The sequence below is a fragment of the Aquila chrysaetos genome, chromosome 3 (genome assembly GCF_900496995.4).
Source record: "Aquila chrysaetos chrysaetos chromosome 3, bAquChr1.4, whole genome shotgun sequence".
In the NCBI taxonomy this organism is placed as follows: domain Eukaryota; kingdom Metazoa; phylum Chordata; class Aves; order Accipitriformes; family Accipitridae; genus Aquila; species Aquila chrysaetos.
The window spans coordinates 1,154,261-1,170,080 of record NC_044006.1 but is presented as its reverse complement, the minus strand read 5'-3'; the positions used below and the strand labels follow the sequence as shown (position 1 = coordinate 1,170,080).

General features: G+C 47.1%; 1 protein-coding gene across 7 annotated transcripts; it reads left to right on the top strand.

The window, feature by feature from the left end:
• The first annotated feature begins 25 nt into the window (after positions 1 to 25).
• TPX2 (TPX2 microtubule nucleation factor) lies at positions 26 to 15,348 on the top strand. Of its 7 annotated transcripts, none has more exons than XM_030008691.2 (17): positions 26 to 1,210; positions 6,404 to 6,556; positions 6,820 to 6,945; positions 7,161 to 7,281; positions 7,822 to 7,953; positions 8,643 to 8,765; positions 9,201 to 9,334; positions 9,642 to 9,799; positions 10,233 to 10,404; positions 10,556 to 10,694; positions 11,240 to 11,456; positions 11,686 to 11,784; positions 12,515 to 12,691; positions 12,835 to 12,981; positions 13,536 to 13,647; positions 14,328 to 14,494; positions 14,937 to 15,348. In XM_030008691.2, exons 2-17 carry the CDS (start codon positions 6,454 to 6,456, stop codon positions 15,045 to 15,047), a joined length of 2,238 nt encoding a protein of 745 aa, XP_029864551.1. In that variant the 5' UTR covers positions 26 to 1,210; positions 6,404 to 6,453; the 3' UTR covers positions 15,048 to 15,348. The 7 variants fall into 7 exon arrangements, with proteins under 7 accessions (XP_029864551.1, XP_029864550.1, XP_029864544.1 ...); XM_030008690.2 differs by having other exon boundaries at positions 27 to 457; positions 14,307 to 14,494; XM_030008684.2 differs by having other exon boundaries at positions 27 to 1,210; positions 14,307 to 14,494.
• The last annotated feature ends 472 nt before the right edge of the window (positions 15,349 to 15,820 follow it).

The window sequence follows — 15,820 nt, the reverse complement described above, 5'->3', positions numbered from 1 at the left end:
GGAGCCTGCGCGAAGGGGGCGGGCGCTAGTGCGCAGGCGCGGAGTTGCCGGGCGGAGGGCGGGGCTCTGGCGCCCCCTCTCGGCCGCGCCGGGCCCCGTGGGCAGCCCAGGCCGCGGCGGCCCCGGTGCCACGGGAGCTCCGGTCCTGCCGCGCCGTGTGGGGACCGTACGGGACGGCAGAGCCTGTTGCCGCGGCCGCCTGTCCCCTTACAGCGCTTCGGGCTTTACGTGTGGTTTTTGTCCTTTTTGTTTTTTTTTTTTTTTTTTTGCTCTCTCCACAGCGTTCCGGGAGGCTGCAGGGAGGGGGGGGGGGGTAAGGCTGACGCGGGCAGAGTGCCGAGGCGGCGGAAGGCAGCCTGCGGCACCCGGGGTCGGCCCCTCTCGTCGGCAGGGTCCTCCCTTGTTAGCAGAGCCTGCTGTCCGGCTCTACTCCGGGGAGTTTTATGCAGGATTTGGGGTAGGTAATGTTGCCTAAAGGGCACTTTCCCCCAGCAGCAGGGAGCCCGGCCGTGCTCACTGGGAGGGGTGGGTGGTGGAAGCCGCCTTCCCTGGGCCAGGCGGGCAGAGGGAGCTGACCTGGTGAGGAACGGCCGGCAGCAGGAGAAAGTCAGGTAGGGCTTGGGGAGTGCAGGCAGGCTGCCTGTGCTCGATCGAGGCGGGAGAGAGAGACAGAGGTCCGCTGCGTGCTTACTCAAAGCCACAAACTAAACGCTCCAGCGACCACCTAAGGTACGGCCGTGGTACCAGGGCCCGGTTCCGGTGGGCTCCTGTCCGGGCGGCGCGGCCTGTGCCGCTGCCGAGGCCGCCTGGGCCCGCGGGGGGCGGACACCGGCCCCCACCCGGCCCTGCTCGGGGGACCCGCCCACCGGCAGCTGATAGGCCGCACCCGAACAACACTCAAAGCGTCGCCTCACCTGGTTGGCCGGGCGCGTCCCGCGCAGTGCATTATGGAAGCTGTGGTTCGCGTCTCGCCTCCTAGCTGTGGAGCGGTGCGCTCGGGTACTACGTTTCCCGTCGGCCTTTGCGGGCAGGGCTCGACTGCGCGGGGGGCGGGGTTTGCTCATCCGGGTCCCCTGGCCTTCACGCCCAATCGGCACGCACCGAGGGAGTGCCCTAGGCGTTGATTGGTCGGTTCGGACGGACGAGCCCTGTTTGAAATCCGTTAACGGCGGCGGGCAGAGGCGCCGCGCAGGACGGCCGCGGCGCTGAGGTGAGTGGAAGCGGGCGGTGGCGACGGTGGTTACCGGGCGGTTCTTCCCCACAGTCTGCGGGGGACTCTCGGCTTCGTCCTACCTTACCTGGCAGACGCCGTTACCGGAGGACGGCCTGGGCTGCAGCCCTTCCCCGGGGTCCGGTCGGGTCTCTCCGGTTGTGGGGTACGTGGCTGGGCCTGCTCCGAGCCCCAGGTATCGGTAACACGGCCTCAGCTCCTTGCGGCACCGCGAGGGCGCGGTTGGGAAATGGAGGCGGAAAGCGGCTCCGGGCGCTTAGCCCGTGTCCGGGGCCGTTTTTGCCGTGGCTTGGCGCGATGGCTGGAGGGTAGGATCGCACCCGGAGCTCCGTGGTCTGGGCCTAAATCCCCGAGGGCTAATTGCAAACCCGTCGTGACCGTGGGGCTTGAAGGAGCCGGAGCCTGGGGCCAGCCCGAGGCCGGTGGCGGGTGAAGCCACCGTGGCGAGGGGCTCCCTCCCCGAAGATGGGTTCGCAGTACTGAAATAAGCCTTATGATGGGGTAGCTGCCCCGTGAGTAAAATAAAGTTGCGCGTTGGGATGCGAGTCTTCAATCAATCACAAAATCTGACGTGATGAAACGATGTATTTCACGATGAAATACAACCTAGAGCACCGTGCCAGCACGGACCAGGCTGCCTTGCTGTGTCGGTAACTGTTTGTTCACACCCACTGCTCAAAACCTGAAGAAGTGTGCGTCTTACTTTCGGAGCTAAGGAAAACTATGTTACATCTTCTCAAACCAAATCCTGCTTCCTAGGAAAAGGAGGGAAGAAAACCAGGTGAAACCTGGCTTAAGTAACAGAAAAGGTATTAAGTTAGCTATTTTTATGCTGTGCTTTTTTTAAACTAGAGGAGCTTCAACTTAATCTAACAACAAATTGAGGTTATACTGGCTAAAAATAATTTACTTTTCCTTGAACAGCTATTCTTAGAATGTCCCATCTTCATGTCTTCTAAAACTTGTGGGATCTCATTTACGGAGCATAAGGTGTCAGGGCTGTTTATTTTGGGCTGTTGGAAGGGAGGTGGGTCTGGGCCGTTAGCAGAGCAAAGGCTGCTCTGGAGAAAACCTGCTGCTCCAGCACCTCACTCCTTTTGCTGTAGGCTAATGACAGCAGGTCAGGGTAGTCTGTGGCGCTCTCTGCATGCTCATCTCTCGCCTGCGTGGAGTTAAAGGCTTTGTGTCCCAATTTGAATATTATACAATGGAACAGCAGCGTTGCCTCTGTTCTGTACCCGGGATGATGAATTCAGTGTTGATTCTGTGCTGTGGAAAAACACACTGGAGCATTGAGTGAAGAGCATCAGAGAGGAAGGAGAAGCTGTAGATCCAGAATTTGTTAAAAGTGTTCACTTAACCCTTGCTCAGGGAAAAGCAAGGGTGACTTCTGTTAGTGATTGCTGGCATCGTGCTGAAGGAGTTCACCTGGCGGCTTTGTGGTGGGGTAGTTTCCTACCAGGCTGTGGTGACAGGACTGTACCTACAGAGAGGCAGTTTCCAGCCCTTTGTAATGGTCCAATTTGCATATTAACCCCTGAAAAGCATCTGTGCACCTTGTCCAGATTATCGGAAAGCTGTGGGTTGTAGGACAATGAAGAAGCTGCCAGGCTGAATTAAATAAGATGCCTGGTTAGCGCAGCGTCCTGTGTTTAAATGGCAGTCAGTGTTGGGTGCCCAGCTGAAGGCACTGGAGTTACTGCAGCACATTGGCTAGGAAGCTTCTCTTGCTTATTCCTGATAGCCCCCCCCGGGTTTTGAGGCATGTGGATCAACTGGCTTCAGATTTATCAGCCAGTGTAACTTGGAATATCCTTTTTGTGTATCTGGTACTACTTTTTTTCTGCTTTCTGATCCTGTTAGGATTTGGAGTAAGTAACATCTGTAGCTTATGAAGCTCCAGTGGTGTACTGTGGTAAAGTGTTGTCTCTAGTTGACCAGGGGATTATCTAATTACCTTGCAAGATGGCAAGAAAGAGCATATCATCTCTGCACCCTCCTTCTGTCTGTCCCTTGATGCTCCCCCAAACTCCTCCATTCTCTCTCCTTCTGACCTCTAATTTCTCATCTGGGAACGCTGCTTCCTCTCTCCAACACAAAGGCCTGTATGTCTGGGAGGGTCCTTTGTCCCAGGCAGTGGGTGCTGTTATTGTATTGCCTGATGACCATCAGTCCATGCTGGGCTGCTGCTCCAAAAATAAAAGGCTCTTTTGGTTAGGTCGCAATTGTGAAGTGCTCCCTTACAATGTGCTTGGTGCCGAGAGTCACATACTGCACCTAGGCCAGTACTGTGTGGGTCTTGTTGGAGTTACTCCTCTCCGGTCTTGTCTGCCCTGAATGGTTTTGGCAAGAAATTAACAACTACATTGAGAAAAAGATGCTGAGCACATCTGTGGTGGAATCGTGTTAGCATTTTAAAGCTAATTTGGATTAGAGTGAGGTGTGAAGTTATTCCGAAATACCTATTGCGCTTGCTGTTGGATCAGTCTTATTCTGGGATAGGAATGCTTGTTCCAATTTAGCTTAATCCTTTTTCAAAGCTAACTAATCTAACCCAGGCCAAGGCACTCTTCTGGAACGTGCCAAAGCATAGTTACTCAAAAGAAACCTGATGTGCAGAGAAACCCGCTATCCATTCCTCTTTGTGGGTACAGCTGTGCTGCTCTCTGCAGAAACCGTATGGGGCTGTGGCTGTGTGAGGTACATTTTAGGTCAGTGAGGGGAGCGGACCTAGAAAGACAATTAAGGTTTTAGTTAGGCAGTCACTTTTATCAAAGGAATTTGGGCAATTTTTGAAAGCGAGAGGACTGGATCTTCCTCCTTTCTTGCACCAGCGGTGGGGTGAGCAGCTCTCTGTGAACCAGGAGAAAGCTGATCCTGCAGAACGGGGGTGAGGGTTCCCCTGGCTTGCTGCGAAGCTCTGCGAACACTAGTGTGGACACAGAAGGTGAAGGATATGGGGGAGAGCAGGGTTATGCTTTAAATCCATGCTGTATTTACGTAGGATTACAGTGTGCTTGTAACCATGGTCTGGTAAATGCACACAGTGCCTGCTAATTAGGTAACGTCCCTATTAATGAGAAGAAATTTCTGCACCTCTCTTCTGGTGGAAGAGTGCTGCAGTGGAGAGAGAGAATTTTGCCTCCTGTCTTTAAATAAAAGACTGAGATAATGGTGGTTCTGCCGTCAGAATCACAATTGGGTGTTTTAAAATGCCTCAATGGAGTGGGCAGCAGGCTTTGGGGCTGTCCTTGGCTGAGCCTGTTTCGATTGCAGAAGCATTGCAGTGGGCATATCAGAGTGATAAATCACCATAATGTTCCTAACTGATGGGATCTCAGTCCCAAGCTGCGTCGATGGGTGGAGGAGCGAGATGCCTTTCAGTGAATTGCTGCTTCACAGAAAATCTTATTCTGTGCAGGACTCGGAGGATACAGAGGGATTTGAAAAGCGATGCCGTGAGTTCATCTGACTGAAACGCAGCCTCTGGAGTTCAGTCACAATAACTTTTACCTCCCCACTGGCTCTTTCAAGAGACTTGGAGTAGAAAACTGTGGCATTGATGCACTCCCTTTCTTTTCATGACTATTTGTTTCCCCCTGGGATGGAGGGAGGGGGAGAGAGAAAGGGTCAGTGGTGAGGTCAGTGTTGAGGGTGCTGATGTTATGAAAGGATATGGACTTTACACAGTAAAAAGTTGGAAACTGCAGCAGCGTAGCAGTGGACACGAGTAGCTGTGAAACACGATGCCCGGAGCTCTGACTGGGTGGACAGACTGGGGAGGGTGAGGGGAGAATGCAGATGACGCATTTGATTTTTAAAAAAGTGGATAGTGTTGACAGAAACTCTATCTTGATTAAGGGTGGTAGGAAAGCATTCGATTCCAGCCGTGTCTTGAGCTCGGTTACGGTTGGTTTTGGCTCTGATTCTTCTGTTTGCCTTCTTTGGGTCCTACCCTGACATCTTTGCAGTCATGTAGCTGATGCTTCTCTAATGACATTCTTCCCCTTAACTATCGCAATTCTGTGCTGGGGAACTGAAGGCTTCTCAGTGCAGCCATCTTCAGGGGGAGGGCTGGTGATTGTAAACAGCAGTGGTACCTTCTAAATGCTGCTTTGATTTACTCTTGAACATTTTCTTATTTATGGAGCATACCATCCGGGTTGAACTATGTGTGGTCTGCCTAGACAGATGGTTTAGGTCTGAGACTTTGTGGATTAAGAATACGCTGTTTTAGAATTGGTTGGACTCATAAAAGCAAAGTTCAGGTGATTTCCTTAGGGAGTGTTTTATAACACATCCTCACGGGCTTTGCCTTGCAGCTGTGCGAGGCATCATAAAAGCATGAAAACACCTTTGCAAAAAGGTTTTGTTACAATTTAAGGTTTTATAACTTTGTTGCTGGCTTTATTCCTGTTGGGTTGAGTTTAATATCACCTGTTGACACAGGGACTCCTCCTGCTGTCAGTGCTCCACTAATTAACTGCAGGAACCATTCTTGACATGGTCACAGTGCTTGGTTTGTTTATAGCCTGGCCAGCCTCAGGGTAGTGCTGTGGAATGCAGCAAGGGCCCTACACTGCCCTTCTTCCTACTTTTTGCCCACTAATAATACTCTACACAACTCTCTTCCTGCTTTGAAAATCAGTTTACTCTATAGAAGAGCACGTTTGTGTCATTAGTTCTTGTTTGTAGCCCTTTGGAGGGAGAAAGACTGTGCTTTGCAGTGCTCTGTAGTCAACCGCCTCATCAGGCTCTTGCTTCGTAAATCTGTAAGGGGAAGAACTCTTCTTTGCTGTACGTGGTGAGGGAGGGAAAGGCAAATCAGTCTCACTCTGGAAGAGCTTTGTACTTCCTTTTAGAAAATACAATTCTAGCACCTACAGTTACAAAGAAAACCTTCAAAACTTGATCTTTTGATAGTTTTGAACCTGCAAATGTCAACACTGGTAAAATCTCCTTAGCTTTGCCAGTCTGCAGTAGAATAAACAACTGCATTGCTTATGAGGCATTCTGTCCAAAGGCTGTAAATTACAAGACAGGAAAATGTACCCAAGGCTGTCCCAGCATCTACCTCTAGAAATCATGCAGAGGAAGAGAGGTGGAGAATGATTTAGCTGACACCTGCGTTGGGGTTTGGTATAACAGGTGACCAATGCTTGTTGTCTAAAGGACTGTAGCAGTGCGAGCAGAGGACTCGTGGGGACAGTGTGAAGGTGAAGATGTCTTGCCCAGAATCTCGCTATTCCTTTGATGTCCCAAACCCTTGCATCAACTTTGCGACTCTGAGCGATGACGATGTGCACAATGCAGACTCCTGGTTTGGTAAGGTGCTTCCAACTCCTTGATTGTTTTCTCTTTGGATGAGGGCTTGGTGTGATCCTTGTTTTGGGCCTGGCTTCTGTGCCAGCGGATTAGTCATGTTAACTGCATCATTCATCATGCATGGGGTTTTTCCGTTTTGTTTTTATATTTAATCTTTGTCATCTGTAACTTGACAGATGACTTTGTTAACATCATAATGAGATTCTGCGGTATTAAAAATTCCTAATGTAGTATGGATAGTGAAAGTCTCTCTTTCCTCATAGACCAAAAAGCCGATCTGGAGAATGTCCCTCCTGCAGAAAATCTGGCAAAAGTCTCACAGAAAAGCCCTGCTTTTTCAAAGCCTGATATTATTCTGTCTTCTGTCACATCACAAGGAATAACAATGAGTAAGCTGGTGTGGTATGGGGGGGGGAGAGAATAAATTTTACCTGCTTTTCACTCACAAAATGAAAAGGCCTCAGTCTGGCTTTTGTGGGACCATCTTCATATGTTGTTGTCTAGCAAGGTCTCATGTGGTTTCACTTTAGCATTCCTCTGTGTGTGTGTGTGTGTGTGTATAGTGTATAGATATATACAAGCTGATGCTTGTCACTGTTCTCAGGTGAAAGCCATGGTGAAGATGATGGTCAAGCAGAATGTGTGCAGGCCAGTGCGATTCCTCAGAATATTGTTGGATCCCTGACGAGCTGGAGAGCTACCGCTCCTGCAGAGGCCTCTCAAAGGTGAAATACTTGTATTCGGTTTGCGTGAAGATTGATGACGGTGTAACTAAGCAGGTCCTGGTTCTCAGGATCTAGCTGTTCTTGGGTCATCCTACGGGTCTGAAGTTCTCCAGCACAGAGATTGTGTATTGGCACAGCTGATCTGCTTGCTAAGCTGGAGGGACAATCTCTAGAGGTGGAAATGTAATGCAGTGTCTCGCATGCTTGTCAAATGAAAGTAGCACTAGGAGTTTCTGGAATGTGAGGATACCTGAAACTGAAGTGGCTTATAAAGTTTCTTTGTTTGTATCTGCCTGAGTTGGGCAGAACTCGTTCTTGATGTGAATGCAAGGGACTCTGTGTCCTCATATGTACCAAAGAATATTAAGTTTATGGATTGTTAAATAATTCATGCTGCATTTAGTTTGTTGTATTAAACACTCAATTTATGTAAGGGGCATGTTGGAGTTAGGTGATGCGCTGATGTAAAAAGTGTTACACAGATCATGTGTCTTTTCAGACCCGTGGGAAAGCTAACCTCCACTTTCTGTTCTACTCTAGAGCGGGTAGAAGACAGGCTACAACGCAGAGAAAAACACAGCAACGCAAACAGCCAGCTAGAATCAAAGGAGAGAGAAATGCTAATGCCTTGGTTAATAAGGAAGAAGTTCCACCCCTGAAAAAAATGAGACTGTATGTTATCAAAGTCTTTCTGTTTGGGCCTGGGAAGGGGGATACAACTGTTTCTTTGGAAAGAATTTCCAGGCGGCTGAGAGGGTTCTCACAGGAAGGTTAGGGGGAGGTGACTGAAACCTGATTCCTGATACTGGTTTCATAAACAAGAAGAAATGGCTGTAAGACCTGAAGGAAATGCTCTATTTGGAGGTAGAGATGTGAATGAAATAAGCTTGGGTTTCTTAAGCTTCTTACTCCATACTCAGTGTCTGTCAGCTAGCTTTAAATTTGGCTTAACTTGTTCATCAGGAAGTCATCAGGCAGTCATAAACTATGAAAGAGTTGCAGCTAAAATATTTCTCAAATTAGCTTAACCGCTAAGATATCATGGTGATAAGTTTGAGGTCAGGAAATTGAAGTGTGATCTTTCAAGCACTGCTATACCTAGATAAACTACAGTACACCTACCTCCTCAAGAAGAGCCTCAGTTCCAAAAACTCAGTAATTCATCTTCCCTTCTACAGCCTTAGAGTACCAGGGAAAACTAGACAATCTGTACCTGGGCCCGTGGTGAGGTAAGGCTGGTCTGGCATACCTTAGAACTCACCGGGTGTTGGGATGTTATGCATGGTGGTGAGAACTGCAGGTGATCTTTCATTTAGAGCACAGTTAATGGAGTGGTTTGCTGTAACACCTTGTTGCCTTAGCTCTAGCAGTGGAGAGAAGGTCACAGAAGTACCCACGAGGAGACAGCCCCTGCAGAATCCTGACCTCTCCCCAGGGAGAGGGAGAAGCAAGCCGACCATGCCCTCCACACCAACAGTGTTAAAGTATGTAGCTTTCTTGTGACTTGTCTTTGCTAATCATAGTTGATTTAGGTGACAGCCCTGGCTAGAGTGTTTTCAGCTTCAACTTGGCATGTGATGGCATCACATTTAGTAAACACCGGATCGAGACAACAATATTAGGATAAAAAAAGTATGTCACCAGCTGAACCTGTGCAAAGGAAAGCTTTTGCTTTTAATTTGAGGAAACAGTTGTTCTTGCTAATGGATGAAGCGTGCATACAGCAAATGGGTGTGCAGGATAGCAGTTAGCTGCAAGCTTTCTTGAGCAAACAAAATCCAAACAGGTCTTTTCTAAAGAGTATACTTTTATAATGAGTGATGCTTCTGCAATGAAGTCAGAGATAAGCATGTTCCTTTGTGCTAACATCATGCTGTGAAGCAGGAAGGCATATCTCAGTCTTTAACGTGCTTCTGCAGGAGGACCAATCATTCTGGCAAGCTGAAGAGCACAGAGGAGCAGGAGCTGGAAAAGATGCAGCAGTTGCAGCAGGAGGTTGTGGAGCTGCGGAAGAAGAACGAGGAGTCTATGAAAGCAGCTATTGCTGGAGCAGGTGGGCTCTAGCTGAATTGCAGGTTGAAGCTCTACTGGGCTCAGCTGGAGAGTGCTGCATAGAGCTGCACAAGTACCTTTAAAAACAAACATTCCAGATAAGTGTTGGGATTAGGTGGCTTTTAATGTAGATCAGCCCCTAAACTGCCTGGAAATAGATTTGTTTGGTTTTTGTCATGTTTTGAAAGGTTATAGATGAGTTCTCCAAAAACTGTTCAAGTTCATTAGAAATTAAATGCTTTTTTTTCTCCAAATCCTCCCCCTGGACCCCAAAAAGCTTCAAGACCTTACATGCTCTTTTCCTTTAGGACAACCCATGAAGAGAACTGTTGGTCAAGTAACAAAGCCAATTGACTTCCACTTCTGCACGGAGAATAGAATTAAACAACATGGGGAAAGCCAGCCTGGGAACGAGTACAAGGAACTGGATTTTGCAGCAGTACTGAGAAAGCATCCTCCTTCTCCGGTGAGAACCAGAATATTGCCAGCAGTCAGCTGACTAACTCTTGACATCACCTTCTTTCTGCTTTTGCAACACATGCTGCTGGTAACCCGCAAAGAGGGCTACCATAGGAGCGGGAAGCATTGTGCAAATGTAACTGTTAGCTCACTGCATATCTGCATTGCCACTAGACTCTAAAGGACCCTTTTGAAAAGGGCCCTTTAATGTCATACCTTCCGGTCACTAGACTTCATGCTTTAATCTTCCACTTCATACAGCTTCCCAATATAACTAGCTTGTGCATGTTCAAACAGTTAAGACTTATGTCTAAGGTTAAGTGTTACCTTCTTTTCAATAAAGAGAGGGGGCAGATACTGTGAATCAGTGGGGAAAGGAAATGTCATCGAAGCATCCTGTGTTAAATGGCCATAATGACTGTAGGTTTTTCTGTCTTCAGGTGCGAGTGCCAAAGGGACCCACTATCCCCAAACCTTTCAATCTGTCCCAGGGAAACAAAAGAAAACTTGAAGAAACCACATCAGAATATGTGTCCCTTGCTGAGCAGGTAGAAGCATTCCAAAAACGCACACCCTCTCGTTACCATTTGAGGAGCAGGAAATCTGATGAAGGTGAGCAGTCCTGGCTATGTCCAGCCAGGAGGCTGTCCACAGAGATGGTGGTAGAGCAAGAAAGCTTTTTTGGCAACTCTACTGAGCAAACAGTCCGTGTCTGTTGCAGGCCTTGCCATTAACTGCTAGTTTCTGTGACTTGAATTTATAGGCCCAGTTCCAGGAAAGTTGGTGAAGACTCGGCTTACAAACCCTAAAACACCAGTGCTTCTAACAAAGCAGCGCTTCAGACCTGTCACCTGCAAAACTACAGCAGAGTTAGAAGCAGAGGAAATGGAGAAAATTCAGCAGTAAGTCAAGGTTTACTCTAGTCCTCCAAGAGACAATTGTACCACAATGGAAATACCTTCCAGGTGCCAAAATATCACTTCTCAGGAATACCTTTTTTGCGTAAAAGAATGAGTAGCATAAAAACATTGAGATTCTTTTAGCTTGTGCATAATCCTATGGCTCTGACTGTAGGGATGTGAAAAGTAGCCAATTTGTTTTGAAGAAAGCGCTCTTAAGAGAGCTGATCTTGGGTTGAGTATAGCTTATGATTAGTAAAGCAAACCCAATATGGCAGTACAGCCTGTGTATACTTCAAAACTCTCCTGTAAGCAAAGCTTTGGATTTCCAAGAAAGCAATCCATAAGGTTTTCCTTAATGTCTTGCTGTTGCAAAAGCAAAGGAGGAGTTGCTAACTAAAAGCTGCGTGCTATGTAACGTGTGTGCATGGCACAACTGCTTCTGTACCTGACTATTGCTTTTCTATGCTGTGAGAGAAGCCATTTGCTAGAAGCTGCATCTTGCCATGTACAATACGTCAGTGACTATCTCCGCCTTTCTTGTGTAGGTACAAATTCAAAGCACGAGAACTTGATCCCAAAATCTTTGAGGGTGGACCGCTCCTGCCCAAGAAACCCTCTGTGAAGGAACTCACGCAACCCATTGGCTTTGAGTTGGAAATAGAAAAAAGGATTCAGGAGCGTGAGAGTAAGAAGCAACAGGAGGAAGAGCACTTTGAATTCCATTCCAGGCCATGTCCAACAAAAATCCTAGAGGACATTGTGGTAAGAAGTTTAGTAATACCCAGACCTGGGAATTAGGACTAAGGTGGCACTTAGCTTCAAAATGTCCGTAGCTATGTTGCGTTATGTATTTAATAATCTTCAGTAAACACTGTCTGTCATTAGGTGAGAACCGGAATGAGTACGTACTGTGCTGTGTCGGGTTGTTTCTCTGTAGTGCTTTTTCTTGGCACTTAGGCTGGGGTAACTCCTTACTGGCTCTTCTGAACAGGGCGTTCCAGAGAAGAAAGTGCTTCCTGTTACAGTCCCCAAGTCTCCAGCCTTCACCTTGAAAAGCAGAACCCGAATGCCTGGCAGAGATGAAGAAAAGGTAACTGTTGTGAATGGGCTGTAGTCAAGCCTTCTGGTCCCACCACAGTGACTGCCTTGGCCAGCCTGCCCTACTGCTGCCAGTTGGGTGTGATGGTCTGGTTCGGTTAGCCCCTTCCCTCCTGTTAGTCAGTTCCTCTCCTCCAGTGGTCATCTTTCTCTGTGCCATTCCATTCTAACAATCTAGTTGCTGCTACTCATTTTACAGAAACTAAATTCTCATACAAAATGAAATAACTCTATTTAAACACGAGGCCACTGACTAGGGTTTCTGAGGTGTTGCTGCTATGAATGAGGAAAGCAAACTGCTTAGATTTTGAAGGACATTGCCCATCCCTATTCTGTTACTGAGAAGGGCAGATGTTGCACATGACCTTTCTTCTCCCTGCAGTCACTCTAGATCCCTGGAGGTTGGGAGCAGGATTCAGAATGCATCATGGCCTTCCTTCTTTCCCTCTTGCGAGGAGGATGTTAAAGAATTAGTCTAATCTGGATGAGTACTAGGAACTGATAGTTGTTTGGAAAGAGGAAGAACTTGCCTGTGGTTCAGGATGCCTGTAAATTAGTACTTTTTGGATTAGTAATTTTTAGTGTCCTGAGTTTTTGCTTGACACTGTTGTTACCCTTATTAAAGGAACTCTAGTATTCATGGCTTTAGCAGGAGTTGTAGTCTTTCTACAGAAACCAAAAATCTGGTGCTGTGTCAGATCTTAATGCTAATATCCTTTTAGGAAAAAGAGGTGGTGCCTGTGATCAAAGCTAACCCAATGCCACATTATGGAGTGCCCTTCAAACCTAAAATGCCAGAGCAGAGGCACGTGGAAGTTTGCCCCTTCTCTTTCGATGCCCGTGACAGAGAGCGGCAAATACAAAAAGAGAAAAAAATAGAAGAATTGCAGAAGGAAGAGGTAAGAACTAAAAGCTACCTTGGGTTCTACTCCTTAAGTAAAAAAGGTGTGGCAGGACTTGCCTCTTGCTTTTGGCTGTTAAACTCCAAAGCTTCGTGCCTTTGAGGAAAGGGCAAAAAAATATTTCAAGTTGTTTCTTTCAGGTGCCAAAGTTCAAAGCACTACCTCTGCCTTACTTTGACCATGTTAAGCTTCCAGAAAAGAAGGTCAAAAACCCAACTCAGCCTGAACCATTCAATCTGCAGATTGATGAACGGGGAGTTGCCAAGCTACAGAGCTGGAAACAGCAGGTAGGATGGGAAGGGTAGCAGGTATGAGCAGCCTTAAGGCAGCTAGTGGAGTTATGATTGACTTCAGAAAGTGTCCTGCTTGAGCTGAATCAGGATCTGAGTTTGAGCAATGGATTATCCTGTCCTTGGCATAAGACTTGTGCTATGGGTTAAGGATTGGTGGATTGGGTTTTTTTTTTTGCTCCCTTTATGGTAAGTGATGGGACTTACCACAACTGCATGAACAGCTGTGGGGTATTTTCTAAGCAGCAACTATATGCAGCTGGATCCCCTTGCTGACCATCTCTATGCTTGGGGACTTGTTGACATGTAGTCAATATACTGCTTCTCTCATGTGAAGTCTGCAGTGGACACCTGAAATTTTCTTCAGGCTATTTTTAGCAAAAGTAACTGGCAGGTGACAAGTGACACAACTTTTTGGCTTTAATATAATTTGCTATGCAAATGACTTTAAGTCAACCTGGCTTTTCCAGTGTTGGGAGTGCTGAAGTCTGGGTGGGGACAGATGGTCTTTTTGTTATGCCTGGCACTTGATGGGCTGTCTTCTCTTGCAGCTTAAAGAAGACTTGAAAAGGCAGAAAGAGGCGGCATGTTTTAAAGCTCGTCCCAACACAGTGGTGTACCAGGAGCCTTTTGTGCCTAAAAAAGAAAATAAGCTGTTATCAGGTAGAGTTACAAGTCCTTGCTACACAGGCTTGGCTGATAACTCAGAACTGATGCAGTTAAATGATGTTTAGATTGGCTGTTGCCTCTTCTTTATCAGCACAGCCAATAGTGCCTTGCACTTAATCAACTAATTCCCTAACAGCTTGTGTCCCCAGGGAGCAGGGGAGTTTCCTCTCCACTGCCCCCCTGTCCTGCACTAACATGGCAGCTGTATTTAACAGCTATGCTACAATTGGCAGATGATTGATGCGTGCTAGCTTGGAATAAGGGTAAATAGTATGCAAGGAGCTCCCTGTACAGACAGCTGGCATTTCTGTAGCAGCTGTCAGTCTTTTCCTCCCTTTTCTAATGAGATGAAGGCATCTACAGCTTAGGGTAGACTAAGCTTCATAGGGTATAGGACCAGCCAAAAACTTGTTTGTACTAACAATTGTGTGCTTGCTCCCTCCTATGAGAACAGCCATGATGGGGTAGTGTCTGCATTAACACTGGTCATGCTTGGGCGTAAGGTTTTCTCTTTTCCTGAAGGCTGGAGGTACCTACTAACTACCCTTGCAAGGTGAAGCGCTCCAGAGGGAGGCTTCTACCTGATGCTAGTACTGCTCTGCTTTACCTGACTGTCTTTGCACCAATGTTATCTCCTCTATTTCTAAACTTAGAGAGCCTTTCTGGTTCCATAGTTCCTGAAAGCTTTGAGCTGGCAACAGAAAAAAGAGCTAAAGAGCGGCAAGAATTTGAAAAACAATTGGCAGCTATAGAAGCCATAAGGGAGAGGCATCAAGAGCAGGTCAGACAGCAACAAGAGGAGCGTGAAAAGGAAGAAGTTGCTAAGCTAAGACAAGAACTGGTGAGTGAGTTATTTCTGAACAGAGGCTGTAAAGTAACCCAAAGGGATGTGTAAAAGTACTAAATGAGCTAATGTCAGTGTTGAGGTACATTAAGACTGTCTTTTCAAGTTTCCCTGTTGCAAACTGACTCCTCATTAACTTTACAACTGGTCTTAAAAAAAAAAAAAAAAAGGGGGGGGGTAGCTCTACTTGGGTGACTGATTTTTGGAGCTGTACACATGTAGTCATTGGAGCAGAGTGATCTGTGTAAAATCCACAACCCCAAAGTGTGCCGTGCATGTTCCTGGTGGCTCACTCCAGCGCCCTAGGCGGTGTGGTGGTCTTGTAGACAGACACCTGCCTTCATCCCACCGATGGCTCACCTGCAAGTTTCAGCTTCATCATAACTGCAACCATTTGCTTCATTTTGTCCTTGATTTTTTTTAAATTTTTTTTTTACAGGTTCACAAGGCAAACCCAATACGCAAATACCGCAGTGTAGAAGTGAAGCCCAGTGATCAGCCGCTGACTACGCCGAAGTCTCCCAACTTCTCGGATAGATTCCGGTGCTGATAGACATCCATGTGACAGTAGGAGGGACATCCCGTCACTCTCCACTCTCTTGATAGGCAGAGAGGGAACAATTGTTTTTATGTGACTGCTCAGTCTCAACTCCTACATTTGGTTCCATTATTATATTGAGTAGTTTAATGCCACCCGAGGCAGGTGGCTGAGGCATGGTGTACAGGTGGTGCCATGTGGTCTCCATGGCCTTGCTTCACATCTAGACATCTTGTTCTCTAAAGACTAAACCAGGTTTTGATACTGCATACAAATATTGTGTACCTGAACTAAATAAAAATTCCTAATCTGATCGCTGTCTCTTGCTAGTGGGCTGAATCCCTTTCCTGCAGAAGAGTTTTCGGTAAAGGGCACTTGGTGATCGTACAAGGATGTGCGCATCCTGGAAGAGCTGGTTTGTCTTTGTACATCTAAGTAGTGGTTCTAAGTGTCTGTTTCTTAGGCTTTTAGTCTGTATTAAGCTTGAATTTTGTTAAGTAATGTGAGGCTTCTGCCAGCCTGCATATTGCAGGTCTGACCTTTCTTGTTGATGTTTAGATGGGTGCTAATATGAATCTTGCCCACACTTTAAAGTAGTTCCCCGTGTATATTAGAGTATTAAACCTCCTGCTGTTTTATAGCTGAAGCCCTTCTATTTGGGGAACCACTTAACTGGCAAATGACTTGTTGTAAGCTGCCTCCCTGGCTTCTGCCAGCACAGTTCTCTTGGCTAAAGACGCATCATCTCCTAGCCAGTCTAGCGCAGCTAGCAGAACTAAATATAG